Below are 19876 nucleotides of genomic sequence, written 5' to 3' on the forward strand. Positions count from 1 at the left end.
GAGGCACATGCATTTAATGGATAAATGAGAGCAGGTGGCTGGAGGGGAGCCCACCCCTCCTTAATGCGTGCGGACTAAACCCCTTTTTTAACGCTTACTGTTAGATAGGTCAATTTGGTTGTCTGCAAGCTGGTGGTAAGTAGACTTTGGCTTTTTCCTGGGCATTCCCCAGACACTTGTTGGTACCTTTTTTAGCCTCCCAATGCTGCTTACTGCGATAGCCAGCTATAAATGAGAGTGGTGGCAAGCTTTTGTTATCACGTGAGTGTTTGTATTGGTCCAGTAGTGCACCAACACCTTTGCAGCCATTGTGCTATTGCTGGGTGCTTGGTGTGCTCCTGTACCTTTAAGGAGGGGTGGGCTCCCCTCCAGCCACCTGCTCTCATTTATCCATTAAATGCATGTGCCTCCACTGTGGGGACACTTATACTTTAGAGTTAGGACCACAGATACAAGGTTGCCGTGACGTGGCTCTGTGGCTCACGCATGCGTTTGCAAATGCGTGCGGACTAAACCCCTTTTTTAACGCTTACTGTTAGATAGGTCAATTTGGTTGTCTGCAAGCTGGTGGTAAGTAGACTTTGGCTTTTTCCTGGGCATTCCCCAGACACTTGTTGAGGCAGGATACTGTGTTGCAGCAGTCTCGAGTGAAACTGAATATAGAGAACTGCTTCGAATGAAGCCACCATCTTTCCCAGCAGCCTCATACAAAGGCAAACAGAAGGACCCTTTTTTGTCCTGACTACCTGAATCAGTTCTTTTAAGGCACTGATCTTTGCCTGAGGTAAAAATACGTTCTTTTGGCTTGTATCTATGACCAGGCCCAAATATTCTAGCCTTCTTACTGGTTTTAAGAAAAACTTTTCTAAGTTGAGAATCCAACCTAGGTATTCCAAGTAGTTGACTGTGGTGACCAAGTCCTGGTCCAGGCAGGCTACCGACCGGTCTATCAAGAGCAGGTCGTCTAGGTATGCTATGACAGTTATACCTTGGGCCCTTAATCTGGACAGAGGAGGAGCCAAGATTTTTGTAAACACCCAAGGTGCAGTGGCTAGCCCAAAAGGCAGGGCTATAAACTGAAAGTGGCGTTTTTCTACTTCGAAACGCAAGTACTTTTGATGAGCAGGGAAAATGGGTACATGTAGGTACGCATCCTTGATGTCTATTGATGCCAGAAATTCTCCTCCTTGTAGGATGGAGACTACTGATCGAATTGATTCCATGCGAAAGGATCGAATCTTTAGGAATCGGTTTAGATCCTTTAGATCCAGAATGGGTCTGACATCCCCATTTGGTTTTTGAACCGTGAAAAGGTTTGAATAAAACCCCAATCCCTGCTCTTCTGTGGGAACCACCACGATGACCTTTGCGACAATAGTCGCTCTAACGCTAGAAGGAGAGACTGCTTTTTTTCTGGATCTCTGGGGACATTTGATCCGAGGAAACGAGGAGAGGGGAATGCTTGGAACTCCAGTTTGCAACCTAGAGTTACCGTGGAGGCTACCCATCTGTCCTGGAAATCTTCCTGCCAGAGCTTTGAGAACTGTAGCAATCTTCCCCCCACCCGAGCGAGCGGGGGCACTCCTTCATAAAGAGGCTTTAGCGTCTTGTCTAGTAGGCTTCTTCCTCCAGGACTTCTTTTGTCCCTGGGGTTGACTCTGAAATTTATTTCTTGAGCCTAACGGAGGAGGCCGTCGCGATGTTTACTCCTTTTCGTAACTGGTAAGAGCGTGCTTTTCCCGCTAGAGATCTTTTGGATATAATTGTGCAAATCCTCTCCAAACAGCCTTGCACCACGAAATGGAAATCCAGCCAGAAGCTTCTTACATGGTGACTCGGCTGACCAATATTTCAACCATAAGATTCTACGCATATGCACCAAACCAAGCGAAAGGCGAGAGGTTTGGATGATAGAATCTCTGATTGCGTCAACAGCAAAACATAAAGCCGCTGGAAGGTTGGCCAACCCCCGGGCTTGCTGTTCAGGTAAAACTGAGGACCTGTTTAACATGGTCCCTCAAGTATTGACAGACTCCGATTGCTGCCACTGCAGGTTGAGCTACTGAACCTGCTAAAGGAAAAAATATTTTTTAACAGGAATTCCATCTTTTTACAAGTTGGATCCCTAAGCATCTGAGCGTTGTCGACCTGACAAGTCAGACTTTTATTTACGGAGGAAATGGCGGCGTCAACAGCCGGTATACCCCACATTTTTCAAAAATTTTCCTCCATAGGATAAAGTGTTGAAAACTTTTTAGGCGGAAAAAAATGTTTATCTGGGTGATCCCACTCAGAATAAATGAGCTTTTCTAGCAAAATATGAACAGGAAAAGCATGTGTTGTTTGAGGAGGCTTCAGTGAACCCAAAGAAGAGGAGGGTTCTTTAACTGACTCAGATACGGGCAACTTAAATGTGGAGTGGACCAATCCAGCAAGAATTTACACTAACACCTTCTCATCCTGAGAAGCTGAAGAGGGCCCTTCTCCACTTAATTCCTCAGAAGAGGAATCATAAGTCTCATCCTGAAAGGGATTCCTCTCCTTTTTCCCCAGAGTTCCTCTGTTTGAGGGTCCTGGGTAACAGAGGGAGACCTAGTGCGTTTTCTTCCACTGAGTGAAGATGCAATTAAAGGCCATTAGTCTTTCCTCTAATCCATTAATGGTTGAGGAAAAAACTTCCTGCGTAATGTATACAGGGGCTGAAGTGCCAGAAGCAGATGCAGCCCCTGACCCCGACGGCTCACCCTGGCCAGCCATCCCAGGTCCTTCAGGGGGGGAAGGTACTGCAGAAGGGGGGTCCTCAGAGCCTGAGGGAGATCCCCTAGAGCCTCTGGTTTTCGGGGTATTTGTACCTCTTCTACGCATAGTGCAAAGCAACAAAAGGTGGAGCTACCACAAACACTGACTGCTGAGCGATGTAGTTCAGCAACTGCCGCTGCTACCAATGCTCAGTCTGGTGTTTTAAGTAAATGCTGCCTGGGAGAATGCCTGGGTCCCACCTCATATGCGCCCGTCAGCTGTGTCCCTCCATAGGCTGTGTGCACCTGAATGAGAGTGCACTTTATAGCCTGTATAGCCAGCGATGTGGGCGTCTAATCACGCCGGACGTCGCGTTAATGCGACCTTCCAACCACCCCTAATGCCCCCCCCCCTCGTTTTTTTAAAAACCTGTGCTTTCCCACGCGAGCCGAGGCTCCGATCCTCGGGACAAGCATGGAGGGGAGGCTGTGGTGGAGGAGAGAGAAGGGCCGGAGGATGGGGAACCTGCCGAAAATGCGGTAGTGGCGGCAGCAGCGGCGGTGGTGCGGTATACTACCGCTGTTTGTTCAGGCCACCCCGGCCACCCTAAATCATGGGGGGAAGCATCCCTAAGGAGAGAACCCCCCAACCCATCCTACCTGGAGCCTGGCTGGAGGAGCGTACAGCGTGGACACTGAGACAGACAGACAAGCATGAAAAGGTATGTGCTCTTGGCAGCCCCCGGTGGCGACAATAGGCATAGCATACATTTACTTAAAGGAGAAAACCTACTAGAATTAAAACATTCTTGACGCATCTCCCTTACCTTATCCAGCTGCAGGGTTCTGTTATACAGACCCAATCTTCACCTCTGACGGTGGGCTCCACTTTAAAAAACCTTCAGAGACTGGGGCCCCCTTGAATAGGAGGATCCGCAGTTCTGGCCCCATAAAGCACCCCGCCAGGGATATGGCTGAAAAAAACAAATACTGGATCCCGGGGTCCAGCTCTCTAAAAAGAGAAGCATTACAGGTAAAACCTCGTTTCTTCGGACACGAGGCCCGGATACCATCCAATTTGGCCTGAAAAAGCACTTTCAACAGATCCGGTTGCATGGCTTGCCCCAGTGTAGGATATTCCTTTGGAGCTATGCACAGCACATCTTATTCGTGACCAACACCTAAGACACTGGCGAAAAAACTGAGGTATCCCCAGGAAGGGGAGGGGTTATATAAGGGGTTGAACTTCCTGTCTAGGGGGTGACCAGTGTCCAATTACCTTGTGATACCCTATAACCCATCAGTAATTACTGAGGCTCTGTGTCCCGTGATGTACAAGAAAGAAATATTGTTTTGAGAAACATTTGCGTAAATATCGTGGGACCTTAACCACTTCAGCCCCAGAAGGGATTTACCCACTTCCTCACTAGGCCACTTTTTGTGTCGATTTAACTGACAATTGGGTGGTCGTGTAAAGTTGTACCCAAACAAAATTGATGTCCTTTTTTTCCCACACCTTTCTTTTGGTGATATTTGATCACCTCTGCGGTTTTTCTTTTTTGTGCTATAAACAAAAAAATACCGACAATTTTGAAAAAAAGCAATATTTTTTACTTTTTGCTATAATAAAAATCCCCCAAAAATATATAAAAAAGAATTATTTCTTCCTCAGTTTAGGCCGATATGTATTCTTCTACATATTTTTGGTAAAAAAAAAAGTAAAATTTACAATAAGCGTATATTGGTTCGCTTGCGCAAAAGTTATAGCGTCTATAAAATAGGGGATAGATTTATGGCATTTTTATTACAATCTCTTTTTTTTTTTTTTTTTACTAGTAATGACAGCGATCTGCGATTTTTTCGGTACTAGACAGATCGGACACTTCTGACACTATTTTGGGACCATTGACATTTATACACCGATTAGAGCTAAAAAATAGCCACTGATCACTGTATAAATGTCACTGGCAGGGAAGGGGTTAACACTAGGGGGTTAAGTGTGTTACCTCGTTCTGTTTCTAACTGTGGGGGGATGGGACTGACTAGGGGAGGAGACTGATCGCTGCTCCTAAGTACTAGGAGCAGACGATCTGTCTCTATTCCCCTGACAGAACGGAGATGTGTCTGTTTACATTGACAGATCTCCGTTCTGTTCTTCTCGGGAGCAATCGCACAGCTACGGTGATTCGCGCAGGAGTGCCGTACTGCCGCCGTCAAACCACGATGGACGGTCGTCAAGTGGTTACATATCAGTGGCACCTTCTTTATTCTACTGGTCCTATGCTTTCAGGAAATATATGGCTTGGGGGTCTTTAACAAACTCTGAAAGAAAAGAAAAAAAAAAAAAAGAAAAAAAAAAACAAGAAAAAATTGCAAAAGTGGCCTTGCCACCTAAGTGTAATATAGAGCACAGGGCCTAGCAGTATAAAGGGTTAAAGGATCATGGACTTTTGAGATGATTGTTGTTTTATTAGTGGGACTGCTTTAGCAGTCCCACTAATAACTGATAACTAATAACTGATGGGGCAGTTTTGATGGGACAATTCTGATGGGGCAGTTTTGATGGTGGCAATATGATGGGGCAGTTTTGATGGTGGCAATATGATGGGGCAGTTTTGATGGTGGCAATATGATGGGGCAGTTTTGATGGTGGCAATATGATGGGGCAGTTTTGATGGGGCAATTCTGATGGGGCAGTTTTGATGGTGGCAATATGATGGGGCAGTTTTGATGGTGGCAATATGATGGGGCAGTTTTGATGGTGGCAATATGATGGGGCAGTTTTGATGGTGGCAATGATGGGGCAGTTTTGATGGGGGCAGTTTTGATGGGGCAATTCTGATGGGGCAGTTTTGATGGCAATATGATGGGTGCAGTTTTGATGGGGACCGTTTTAGCAAGTCAGCTATTCAGCATTCCCACGCATTTTCCCCAGGAAATGCATTTTCTCGTTAGTGGGAATGCTTTAGCAGTAACACTATTGTTATTCGATTTTATTTTTAATTAGTGGGACTGCTTTAGCAGTCCCACTATTGTTATTCGATTCTATTTATTTTTATTTCTTTATTTATTATTCCGTACGTTTTTTGGCTCTGCGTAACATCTGCATACTTTTAGCTATTAAAACCATTCAAATATTAAAATGTTTGTCTCTTTCAGCTGATGATGGGACTTTTCCAACTTTTTTTCTACCATTTATACTTTTTAAAATATTAAGCTTTTTATCACTTTTTTAACATTGAAGTCAATGGTAGCATGCTTCAGATCCTTAAAATCTTCTTCCACTCCCAAAAGTTTCAGCTCCTTCATACTTTCACCTACAGACGCCAAACAAACTTTAAAATGTTCACAAAATATTCAGCTATCTGGCAATATCTTTTCAGTTTGATATCTTTTACAGTTTTTGTGAAAAAGCTTTTTGTTTAGAGGTCATTTCAGTTAATTTTAGCCATTAATCAGAGTGTACTGTGTTGCTTTTGTTGCCATGGTTACCAAAGCTTCTGTTATACACGAGGGGGAGGTGGCTGGAGCATCTCAGCTCTGATTACAGAGCCCGGGGGAGGGGACAGACACACCATGTACTGATTTATAATAGAGGAATATGATGGGGCAGTTTTGGTGGGGAAATTATGATGGGGCAGTTTTGATGGTGGCAATATGATGGGGCAGTTTTGATGGGACAATTCTGATGGGGCAGTTTTGATGGTGGCAAAATGATGGGGCAGTCTTGATAGGGCAATTCTGATGGGGCAGTTTTGATGGGGCAATTCTGATGGGGCAGTTTTGATGGTGGCAATATGATGGGGCAGTTTTGATGGGGCAATTCTGATGGGGCAGTTTTGACTGTGGCAATATGATGGGGCAGTTTTGATGGGGCAATTCTGATGGGGCAGTTTTGATGGTGGCAATATGATGGGCAGTTTTGATGGGGACAATTTTTATGGGGCAATTCTGATGGGGCAGTTTTGATGGCAATATGATGGGGGCAGTTTTGCTGGGGGCCGTTTTAGCAATTCAGCATTCCCACGCATTTTCCCCAGGAAATGCATTTTCTAGTTTACTGTTTTTCCGTACGTTTTTTGGCTCTGCGTAACTTCTGCATACTTTTAGCTATTAAAGCCATTCAACTATTAAAATGTTCGTCTCTTTCAGCCAATGATGGGACTTTTTCAACTTTTTTTCTACTATTTATACTTTTTAAAATATTAAGCTTTTTAACACTTGTTTTAACGTTGAAGTCAATGGGAGCATGCTTCAGATCCTTAAAATCTTCTTCCGCTCCCAAAAGTTTCAGCTCCTGCATACTTTCACCTACAGACGCCAAACAAACTTTAAAATGTTCACAAAATATTCAGCTATCTGGCTATATCTTTTCAGTTTGATATCTTTTACAGTTTTTGTGAAAAAGTTTTTTGTTTAGAGATCATTTCAGGAAATTTTAGCCATTAACCACTTCAGCACCGGCCTATTGTCAAATGACGTCCACAGATGGGATCTCCCATCCTGGGTGGACGTCATATAACGGCCTTGGGTTCCCGGCCGCCTAGGGGGCGCGTGCCCGCCACGTTGCTCGGGATCTGGTGCGTGTGCCCGGCGGCCGCGATGTCCGCCGGGCACCCACGATTGTCCGTTAGCCGGGCCGGGCCGGACCGTGGATCTGTGTGTGTAAACACACAGATCCACGTCCTGTCAGCTCAGAGGAGACCGATCTGTGTTCCTAGAACGGAGGAACACTGATCGGTCTCCTCCCCTTGTGCGTCCCCTCCCCCTACAGTTAGAAGCATTCCCTAGGAAACACATTTAACCCCTCCCCGCCCCCTAGTGGTTAACCCCTTCACTGCCTGTCACATTTACACAGTAATCAATGCAATTTTATAGCATTGATCGCTGTATAAATGTGAATGGTCCCAAAAATGTGTCAAAAGTGTCCGATGTGTCCGCCATAATGTCGCAGTCACGAAAAAAAATCGCGATCGCCACTATTACTAGTAAAAAAAATAAATAAATAATTTTTTTTTTAAAAATGCCATAAACCTATCCCGTATTTTATAGACGCTATAACTTTTGCGCAAACCAATCAATATACGCTTATTGCGATTTTTTTTACCAAAAATATGTAGAAGAATATGTATCGTCCGAAACCGAGGAAAATTTTTTTTTTTTTTTTTAAATTGGGATATTTATTATAGCAAAAAGTAAAAAATATTGTGTTTTTTTTAAAATTGTCGCTCTTCTTTTGTTTATAGCGCAAAAAATAAAAACCGCAGAGGTGATCAAATACCACCAAAAGAAAGCTCTATTTGTGGGGAAAAAAGGACGTCAATTTTGTTTGGGTACAACGTCGCATGACCGCGCAATTGTCGTTTAAAGTGCGACAGCGCTGAAAACTAAAAATTGGTCTGGGAAGGAAGGGGGTGAAAATGCTGGTATTAAACCGGTTAACCAAAGCTTCTGTTATACAGGGGGGAGGTGGCTGGAGCATCTCAGCTCTGATTACAGAGCCCGAAGGAGGGGACAGACACACCATGTACTGATTTATAATAGAGGAATATGATGGGGCAGTTTTGATGGGGCAATTATGATGGGGCAGTTTTGATGATGGCAATATGATGGGGCAGTTTTAATGGTGGCAATATGATGGGGCAGTTTTGATGGGACAGTTTTGATGGTGGCAATATGATGGGGCAGTTTTGATAGGGCAATTCTGATGGGGCAGTTTTGATGGGGCAATTCTGATGGGGTAGTTTTGATGGTGGCAATATGATGGGGCAGTTTTGATGGGGCAATTCTGATGAGGCAGTTTTGATGGTGGCAATATGATGGGGCAGTTTTGATGGGGCAATTCTGATGGGGCAGTTTTGATGGTGGCAATATAATGGGGCAGTTTTGATGGGGACAATTTTTATGGGGCAATTCTGATGGGGCAGTTTTGATGGCAATATGATGGGGGGCAGTTTTCCTGGGGGCCGTTTTAGCATTTCATCTATTCAGCATTCCCACGCATTTTCCCCAGGAAATGCATTTTCTAGTTTTTATTTATTACTTAATTTTATTCTGTACGTTTTTTGGCTCTGCGTAACTTCTGCATACTTTTAGCTATTAAAACCATTCAACTATTAAAATGTTCGTCTCTTTCAGCTGATGGGACTTTTTCAACTTTTTTTCTACTATTTAAACTTTTTAAAATATTAAGCTTTTTAACATTGAAGTCAATGGGAGCATGCTTCAGATCCTTAAAATCTTCTCCCGCTCCCGAAAGTTTCAGCTCCTTCATACTTTCACCTACAGACGCCAAACATACTTTAAAATGTTCACAAAATATTCAGCTATCTGGCTATATCTTTTCAGTTTGATATCTTTTACAGTTTTTGTGAAAAAGCTGTGTGTTTAGTGGTCATTTCAGGAAATGTTAGCCATTAAATAGAGTGTACTGTGTTGCTTTTGTTGCCATGGTTACCAAAGCTTCTGTTATACACAGGGGGGGAGGTGGCTGGAGCATCTCAGCTCTGATTACAGAGCCCGGGGGAGGGGACAGACACACCATGTACTGTTTTATAATAGAGGAATATGATGGGGCAGTTTTGATGGGGCAGTTTTGATGGGGCAATTATGATGGGGCAATTTTGATGGTGGCAATATGATGGGGCAGTTTTTATGTGGCAATTCTGATGGGGCAGTTTTGATGGTGGCAATATGATGGGGCAGTTTTGATGGGGCAATTCCGATGGGGCAATTTTGATGGTGGCAATATGATGGGGCAGTTTTGATGGGGACAATTTTAATGGATCAGTTTTAAAGGTGGCAATATGATGGGGCTATTTTGATGGGGGGCAGTTTTGATGGGGCAGTTTTGATGGGGCAATTCCGATGGGGCAGTTTTGATGGGGCAATTCCGATGGGGCAGTTTTGATGGGGCAATTCTGATGGGGCAGTTTTGATGGTGGCAATATGATGGGGCAGTTTTGATGGGACAGTTTTGATGGTGGCAATATGATGGGGCAGTTTTGATGGGGCAATTCTGATGGGGCAGTTTTGATGGGGCAATTCTGATGGGGCAGTTTTGATGGTGGCAATATGATGGGGCAGTTTTGATGGGGCAATTCTGATGGGACAGTTTTGATGGTGGCAATATGATGGGGCAGTTTTGATGGGGACAATTTTGATTGGGCAGTTCTGATGGGGCAGTTTTGATGGTGGCAATATGATGGGGCAGTTTTGATGGCAATATGATGGGGGCCGTTTTGATGGCAATATGATGGGGGCAGTATTGATGGGGGCCGTTTTAGCAATTCAGCTATTCAGCATTCCCACGCATTTTCCCCAGGAAATGCATTTTCTAGTTATTATTTAATTTTATTCTGTACGTTTTTTGGCTTTGCGTAACTTCTGCATACTTTCAGCTATTAAAACCATTCAACTATTTAAATGTTCATCTCTTTCAGCTGATGATGGGACGTTTTCAACTTTTTTTCTACTATTTCTACTTTTTAAAATATTAAGCCTTTTAAACTTTTTTAACATCAAGTCAATGGGAGCATGCTTCAGATCCTTAAAATCTTCTTCCGCTCCAAGTTTCAGCTCCTTCATACTTTCACCTACAGACACCAAACAAACTTTAAAATGTTCACAAAATATTCAGCTATCTGGCTATATCTTTTCAGACTGATATCTTTTACAGTTTTTAAGAAAAGGCTGTTTGTTTAGTGGTCATTTCAGGAAGTTTTAGCCATTAAACAGTGTACTGTGTTGCTTTTGTTGCCATGGTTACCAAAGCTTCTGTTATACACAGGGGGGAGGTGGCTGGAGCATCTCAGCTCTGATTACAGAGCCCGGGGGAGGGGACAGACAAACCATGTACTGATTTATAATAGAGGAATATGATGGGGCAGTTTTGATGGGGCAATTCTGATGGAGCAATATGATGGGGCAGTTTTGATGGGGACTATTTTTAAGGGGCAGTTTTGATGGTGGCAATATGATGGGGCAGTTTTGATGGGGGCAGTTTTGATGGGGCAATTCTGATGGGACAGTTTTGATGGTGGCAAAATGATGGGGCAGTTTTGATGGGGACAATTTTGATGGAGCAGTTTTGATGGTGGCAATATGATGGGGCAGTTTTGATGGGGCAGTTTTGATGGTGGCAATATGATGGAGCAGTTTTGATGGGGCAATTCTGATGGGGCAGTTTTAATGGTGGCAATATGGTGGGTGCAGTTTTGATGGGGGCCGTTTTAGCAATTCAGCATTCCCACGCATTTTCCCCAGGAAATGCATTTTCTAGTTTACTGTTAAGATTCTTTAAGTACTTGAAGAATGAAGGTCTTTCCAGTTTTTCTCATAGCCACGGAGGAAGCCCTCGTAGATGTTCCATAGGCTTTTTTCCAGATCTCTGGGTCTGCGTGTCACGGACTAGTTTAACACTCGGCTTCTTGACTGATGGCTTTAACAACATGGCTGTTGCAGCCCAGGTTTAAAGAGAATGGACATATTTGATAGTGCTATGCCTATGATGCTCAAGGTTAGCAACTCTATTTCCCACAAGGTCCATCATCAAAGGTGGAAGGCGTACTTTGGCATTTAGCACCATCAAGGACCAGGAGAGACAGTTGCCTTGCCACTCTCTTTTTTTTTTTTTTTTAATTCTGTTTATTGTTGTATATCATACAACAATGGGCTCGTCCAAGGGACCGTGCCCATAAGGTCAACATGACCTCATGTTTATCTAACAAAGACCAACTATCTAACAGTCATTCCCTCCCCCCCTTCCCCACCCCTTTGAACCACAGCTCGACATATTATCATACTTCCATACAGCACTTTTCATGATATGTACTCCCTTTTCCCCCTGTGACAGAATTTATAACATTCAGTTTCTCTAATATCTAGATGTATTTTTAGACATTAAGTGATTAGGACCTTCTGGCATCTATTGTCCAACACAGGATATCACTTTGCTTAAATTAAATTACAGTAGATTACAGTAAATTATTTCCCAATTAACCCACCGTGCTATTGGATTTAAACCACGCTTGCCACACCCTATCAAATTTTTTCATGCATCCTCTGGCCTCGTATGTTGCTTTATAATATGGGAGCATGGCATTTACCAGGCCTTTCCAGGCAGCAAAACTCGGTGCTTTAGATTTTTTCCACTCCAAGAGAATGGCTTTCTTACCATAGAAAAACAAGACAGTTAGCATTGTTCGCATGGCCCGTGAGGGTACAACTTCATCTACCAATCCCAACAAACACACCCTGACATTCATTGGAATCGGTACTGATATCACTTCAGAAATACATGTCGTGACATCAGTCCAAAATTTTTGAATGTGTGGACAGCTCCAAAAAATGTGGTCAGCGTCAGCTGGAGAATAAGAGCATCTCCAGCATTCCGCCGACACCATGGAAAAAATCTTATTCAGTCTAGCAGGTGTGTAGTAGCTTCTATGAAGGAATTTAAACTGAATCAGCCTGTCTCTCGCCGATACTAGATGTTTAAATGGCTGTGTCCATAAATCATCCCAGTCCTCTCCCTGTACTTCTGGGACTTCCTCCTCCCATTTTTCTCTGCAACTAGACATCGCTTTTGGTGTTACCTTAAAAAGTTTCTTATAAGTATTTGAGAGAGGTTTGACCAGATCCACGTCTGACAACATAGCTTCGAGAGACGAGGGCACGGATTCCACCCTCTCCTCGCGAAACTGCATCTGATATGCATGACGAATTTGCAAAAACCTAAATAGATAGGAGTTTGGGAGTTCATGCCTAGACTGTAGTTGTGGAAAAGTTAAGAGTTCACCATACATTGTGATATCCCCCAGCGTTTTTATACCTTTAATTGCCCAGATCATGGGATCCGGTAAGTTATAAAATTGTGTTAACCTTGGGTTCATCCATATGGGAGTTGACGGCGACACTCCCCCATAACTAGGACATGCTAATTTAACTGCTGTTTCCTAGGCCTTAATAGTGGCCTTCATTGTCAAAGTCAAGGGTAACTCAGACCTGGATCCCCTATACAGAGCAAACTTGAGACTTTCATAGGATCCCAAGTGTGCCGCCTCCAGCACCGTAGCTGCGTCTCCATCTTCAATCATCAGCCACCTGTGAGCAAAGACCATCTGTCCCGCTATGTAGTACTTTTGCCAATCTGGCAATGCCAGACCTCCCTGCTCTCCTGGTTCCTGCAACACCTTATACCCAATTCTTGGAGGCTTAGGGGCCCAAAGGAAGGACGATATAATACTGTCCAGCCTCCGAAAATATGATTTTGGAACCCAGACAGGTGCATGCCTTAGAAAATATAGTACCCCCGGGAGAAATTTCATTTTCAGTAGGCTGATACGGCCTATTAATGATAGTGGGAGTTTTGTCCATGTCAGCACCCTTTGCTTTAACAACGTTATCAGGGGTAACAGGTTGAGAGATATGTAATCTCGAATGTTCGCTGTGATCTGTATGCCAAGGTACTTAATGGAGGAAACCCACTCCAACTGCAAGTCAGGATCTGCATCTGCTCTAGCCCCCGGGTCTATCGGTAGGACTGATGACTTATTCCAATTTACTTTTAGACCTGAAAACATTGCAAAGCGATTAATAATTTCTAATGCTGCTCTCAGGGATTCCCTGGGGTCATCCAAAAAGAGCAGCATGTCATCTGCGTAAAGTGCCAAGGTTTCCTTTATGGTGCCTACCCGAATGGATTTTATTGCGCTGGCTGATCTCAGTGCAACTGCCAGAGTTTCCAGTGCAATGGCAAACAGAAAGGGGGATAGCGGGCACCCCTGCCTAGTTCCCCTACCCACTTCAAAAAAATCCGAGGTGGAGGTTCCCAATCTGATTGCTACTTTTGGATGATTATACAGCATGGCCACCCATCTCCTAAAGTAGGGCCCAAAGCCCATAATCTCCAGGACCTTAAACATAAAGGCCCAATCCACTGAGTCGAAGGCCTTTTCAAAATCAATAGATACTACTATTCTGGTTCCAGGGGTCATTGAGTGCACTTGTAAATGAGTAAATAATCTCCTTAAGTTAGTGTCTGTCGACTTCCCCGGCATAAAGCCGGTTTGATCAATGTTGATGATCGAGGGGAGTACCGTAGCCAACCTCATGGCCAATACTTTAGTCAGAATTTTAAGGTCTGTATTTAATAATGCTATAGGCCGATACGAGGCACATTCCTGTGGGTCTTTCCCTGGCTTTAGCAAAAGGACCATATATGCCTCTAGCATGGAATCAGGCAGGGGTTATGTTCATGACAATAAGCCAGTAGTGTGTTAATTCTCGGGGCCAGGACCGCCACGTTTGCCTTATAGAAGTCTGCTGGAAACCCATCTGGGCCAGAGGCTTTATTTGGGGGAAATGAAAAAATTGCCTGTTCAATTTCCTTTTTGGTAATTTTAGCCTCCAGTGTATTCCTGTCCGCTTCGGTAAGTTTTGGTATTGGCAAGCCCTCAAGTAAGGAGTCTAAATCGGTCTGGTCATAAGTGGGGATTGGAGAGTAGAGAGAGGAATAGAACCGGGCAAATTCCTGCATAATCTGTTCTGGTTCACTAAGTATGGACCCCCCCTTGGGTTTTAATGAGTGGGATATTTGTAATCTGTCGAGAGTCAGCAACCAACATGGCCAGCAGTTTCCCGTTTTTATCTCCCTCTGCGAAGACCGTCTGTGCCCCTTTAACCATTTCTACCCGGGCCTGTCCCGTAAAATGTAGTGAGATGGACCGTCTTGCTTCCAGCAAGGCGTTATAGGATGTTCTTGTAGAGGAACCCGCATAGGCTTCTGCAGCTTCTCTTTCTTTATTCTCTAGAATTTCTATCTCTTCTCTATCCTGCTTACGTGTTGTTTTGATGGCTGAGATAAATTCCCCCCTTGTAACTGCCTTGAAGGCATCCCATACCACAGGAGGTTCTGCCGAGTCAACATTGGAGGACCAATATGTATTCATGGCCTCAGTTACCTGGGCGGAAACTTGCTCATTCTGTATCCAGCCGAGTGAAAGCCTCCATCCCCCTCCCCTGGGTCCCGAACCAAGGATCAGAGTAACAGCTAGGGGACTGTGATCCGTCAGACCACCAGCTAAATACTCTGTGCCTTTCACCAATGGTAGCAAGAGATTATTCCCAAAAGCAAGATCAATCCTTGCTGCAGATCTATGAGCCGTTGACACGTGTGAATAGCATCTATCAGTTGGATGCCTCCAACGCCATAACTCTGTGAGACCGGCCACAGATTGCCATCCATTCAGATCACTGGAGCTTCCCCTAGATGGGTTAGAGCTATCCAATGCTGCATCAAGAACCGCATTGAAGTCCCCCAAAACCACCACAGGAAAGTGAGCATAGGGTGCTAATTGAGGCAAGAGGTCATATAGTATTTTAGCCTGAAATGGAGGAGGTACGTAAACATTTATTATCACGATAGTTTTATGACATATATCTAGGACTACTGCTGCATAGCGACCATTTGGATCTGTGAATACCTGATGTATCGTGCAAGAGAGATTTTTGCATATCAAGATGGAAACACCCCTAGCAAACGTGGAATAGGTTGAGTGTATTGCCCTTTGAATCCATGGTTTGCGCAAAGAGAGAATTCTACTGTCATCCAGGTGTGTTTCCTGTAGCAGTATTATATGTGGGCGGATCTGTTTAATGTATTGGAATATGGAGGCCCTCTTAAGTTTGTGGTTCATGCCTCGGACATTCCAAGACACAATCTTAACCTCCGCCATCATTGTATCTACCACCGTCTGTCATCAATCAGATGTTTATCCATATAGGGGGGTTACCCCAACATATCTTATCCATCACTACTGTACAAAAATTTAAAAGAAAACAAGAAACCCTATGTCGAGCTGTGGTTGCAAAACTCCCCCCCCCCTGCTTTTATACCAGAAACAGAACACCCCAGTCCAGTATATAGCTTATTCCCTAAACAAAACAGCAGCATCAAAAAAAAACTTGCGGTGACCTCCCGCCGCGGCAATCGAAAGTTCGGCAGCTCTTTAACTGGTCTTTTAGCACCTCCGCACACTCCTACTGTAATAGTTAGAGTCCATTAGGGAATTTTCCATAAGGACTACGTGAATTCCTATCCCACAGTACATGTGAATTATTCAGGATATGCTGGTAAGAGAAAACAACTTGTATTAAATGAAAAAAAAAAAAAAAATTAAAAATCTTTTCCCTCTCAAAAACGGGAGTCTCTGAATAGAGATACAAAATCACCCCTTTTAACTCTACAAGGGGTGCAGAACATGTGCGTCAACAATTTAACTGTGGTCAGCAGTACCATACAGAATTTCCACCCACACTGCACCCCCCATAGCATAAATTATAATAGTAATAAAAAATAAATTGGGGGTGTCAATGAGAGTTACTACATGTTAGGGATTCCTTGAAGGGGAATATGAGCCGTCATGCCAAGTTATGGTGGTGTAAAGCTCAACAGATCCATGCTTCCTCATCATTTCTCATGAGTATGGACTCCATAAAATATAGCCGAAAACAAAAATTCCCAGGAAAAATTAAAGATATGAAAAGGGAAAATAATATATCATGAATGAGAAAGAAAAAATGAGAAGAAAAACAAAAGCCGATTTCACAAGGCCTCATCCCGTATTCTTCACTTCAGGAGGACGATACCTTCGTATATTCAGCGTGTTAAAGTTCCTTGTCCATCCATTCACTGGCCTCCTCTGGATTCTCAAAAAATTTCACCGATCCCTTATGCTGGATCCTGAGTTTGCTAGGATATATCATACTGTATTTGACTTCTTTTTCTCTCAGGCGTCTTCTGACTTCATTGAAGGATCTGCGTTTTTGCTGAGTCGCAGCTGAGAAATCTGGAAACAGCATTATACGTGTGTTGTCATGCTTCAGCTCCTGTGTCCGCCTGGCCTGCATCAGGATCATGTCACGATCACGGAAGTTTAAGAAGCGGACCAGGAATGGTCCTGGGGAAAGCCCCTGTGGGTCGGTTGCCCGTCGGAACCCTGTGCGCTCTTTCAACCACATATGTTGGGGGCATATCTGGCATATCTAGCAATTGTTTAAAGAAATGTTCAGCAGACTGTGCAGGCCTTTCCCCCTCAGCTCCCTCAGGGAGACCCACCACTCTTACATTGTTCCTCCTCTGGCGGTCTTCTGCATCTATGGTTTGTGCTGAAGGGATCTGACCTGATCTCTAAGCTCTGCAATTTGCGCTCCATAGTCATGTGAAGTGTCCTCTATGTCTGAGACACGTGTCTCCACGGTGGTTAGTCGGCCTCGGATCTTATCCAGATCATGCCTGATTAGATTGCACTCTGATGAGAGATGATCAATGCGCCCCATGAGCTCTGCTTTGCTAGTGTTAATTGCCTCAAGAATCGGCCTTGTGATAGCTTCTGCGTCTACTGCAGGGTTCAGCTCACCTGCTCCCTCCACCCCCCCCACACTCTCCGTGTGAGCCATCTTACCAGGATGTGTCTTGGCGCGCTGCTCTTTCGGAGAGGAAGACAAGATGGCGGGGGCGGGGCCAGGCGCCGTGTCCTTAATGGAGCGCGTCTGCCGCTGATCTAGCGGTGCCTTGCCTGACTTTTTCGAGGTTGAAGAGGGCATCCCCACGTTCAGCGTTCTCTCCCCCACCAGATCTCAGGTTTGTGGGTCAGAATATGTGCTCTGTAGCTGCGGATGATGAGCAGGAGAGCGGAGCTGTGGAGAGGTGCGTCCTGCCTCGTTCACATCCGGCCGGAAGTGCCTTGCCACTCTCTTATCAAGACTTTTATTTAAGGGGTGTCCACCCTGGCTCCTTCAATCAAAGCCTCTGTGGGCATTTCAGCACCAGGCCTCTGTTTCACAGGTTTGCAAGGCTGCCAGCTGGTCTTTAGTTTACACATTTTCCAAGTTTGGGTATAACATAAGCATTGATGGAGTGCTAGACTCTAAGATAAGTGTGCTCTGGTGCAATTGCGTTGAGAGGCAGCCTTAATGGGTCCCCAGAATGATACAATGAAAGTGTGAAAAATGAACGCGCCACAAGTCTTTAACAAAATTGAGAGGCATGAGAACAGCACAAGTATATTTTAAAGGTTTACTAGATGGATGCTCTGGGCTCCTCTGATGACTAAGCATGAGCTCCGGCGTGTTCGCACAGCCCACGTGCAGAGCCCACCAGGAAGTCGGCACTGCACAGCGCTAATCACAGGCAGTGAGACATTTCCCGGTCTCTGCAGCCGCGCATCGGGGCAGTGTCTCACTGCCTGTGATTAGCGCAGCGCAGTGCCGAATTCCTGGCAGGCTCTGCACGTGGGCTGTGCACGTGGGCTGTGCGAACACGCCGGAGCTCATCCTTACTGATGACGGCTTTGGCTATATCTTCAGGGAGCTCTTTGAGCTGCAGGAAGCCCCTCATTCCCTTTCTTCGCTGGACCGGTTAGCCCTTTTTTATTGTGGTGTTGCCTACCCCTAAAGCCTAGTACACACAGGCCGAATGTCAGGCGACATCGGCTAGTCCGGCTTCTGACAAGTTCTGCAACATATGTGATAAAACCAGCCTGAATTTTGTGTCAGGGTGGGTGCTATAAATAGGTTAACAGAAAGCTGCTTTACTCACAGCACAGCTCAGAAAGCTTCTGCCTAGCTGGAGGAGGGTGTGTGCCTTTCCTCCAATCAGCTGTTTTCCCGTGCAATCCAAGCCTTCTCTCACAGTGCAGAATGAGGAAGTGAAAATTCTAACACAATCTGCACTTTCTAAACAGTATATAAAGCTGAAGAGAGCAGATACACATGTAAAACTTACGTAGGAGGATTTGTTTTAGCTCTGTGTATCATCTATGGCTGTTCACGTCACTGTCTATAAGTGAGGGTTTACATCCACTTTAAGACTGATACAAAAGCCCAACTCTGGGCAAATAATTATCCCTTGCAGTGGGGTTAAACGAGAAAAAAAAATAACTAAAACTAATGCCGTGTAATAGGCTTTAGATTGACTGCTTTTGTTCATCTCAAAGGTTGAAGTTTTCCTGAGTCCCTTAACGACTGAAAAAAGAAGATTTTACGCACCATAAAATCCTTTTCTTGGAGTCTGAGAGACACAGGTCCCACGCCACTTTATGATCATGCTCTTGGTACTGCTTTGCTAATAAAATGAGGCATGCAGGTAGTAAGAGAGGTTATCCCAGGGATGACCTACAGTTTTTTGTTTTTTTTTTGCCAGTGGCAAATCCTTCTGTAAATGGTGGTATAACCTTAAGATTTAAGACTTCTTGCATACCACAATGGACACAAAAAAAGATTTTACAGTGAATACAAAAATTTTATTTTTGGCTTTGCATACACTTAAATTCTTCCTGAAAGACAGCAAAGTATCTCTTGACATGCTACTATGCCTTGGCATCTCTCCTTCTGTAGTCTAATCAGTGTCTGCCTCTACAGTATGAGATTATCTATGGCACAGTTACCTCTGATCACTAGTAAAATTAAGTTTGTAGTGAGATTGGTGATGGAGACAGAGCAGTGCACGAGAATCCATATTGCAAGCATCGCCCCAATTTCTGCACCTCTCCTGCTATTTTTGGATCCCCACCAGTCATCAGATCAACAGTCATTAAGGGGCAGCTGTGACATGAGGAAAAATGGCCTGGTCCCCCAACGAGAACGCTGCTTCCACACAGAAAAAAAGCAAAACAAGGTATGGTAAGTCATTTCAGAGGAAATGATCAGCTTTAGCATTCCTCCAGGCGATAGTGGTGACTAATTCTTTGCACTCTGCCTGCCTGCCTTTTTTGGACACAACTGCTAAAGTGCAGGTCTTCTTTAAGATTTACACATACTGTATAGTACATGAATAATATTAACATTGTAAGCTACTATTCAAAATGAAAATGTTTTACCTTTCTGTTTCTAATAAAGCTACTGTAAATAGATTCCTTATTTTTTTCTTTTTTCTCAAAATCTTCTTTGGAAAGCAAAAATTCATGAACATCTTGTGAATCTGATCTCTTGGTTATAATCTTAACAAAAAAAAAAAACATATTAATATTTGCATCATACTACATAGTCTACTTATGGGATTGTGGACTATCTAACCTACAACCAATTTTTAAATAATCATTTTAAAAATAGAAATACATATGTAGGTTGATCTCCAG

At 44.1% G+C, this 19876-nt stretch overlaps 1 protein-coding gene across 1 annotated transcript in view; it reads right to left on the bottom strand.

Moving 5' to 3' along the window:
• Positions 1 to 19876, bottom strand: part of SMCHD1 (structural maintenance of chromosomes flexible hinge domain containing 1) — a 622004-nt gene that overhangs the window by 511509 nt on the left and 90619 nt on the right. Inside the window, exon 7 of the mRNA XM_073631430.1 lies at positions 19619 to 19738. Coding sequence (XP_073487531.1) covers positions 19619 to 19738 — 120 coding nt within the window. The remainder of the gene's footprint in view (positions 1 to 19618; positions 19739 to 19876) is intronic.

This window comes from Aquarana catesbeiana, linkage group LG05, assembly GCF_042186555.1.
Source record: "Aquarana catesbeiana isolate 2022-GZ linkage group LG05, ASM4218655v1, whole genome shotgun sequence".
In the NCBI taxonomy this organism is placed as follows: Eukaryota; Metazoa; Chordata; class Amphibia; order Anura; family Ranidae; genus Aquarana; species Aquarana catesbeiana.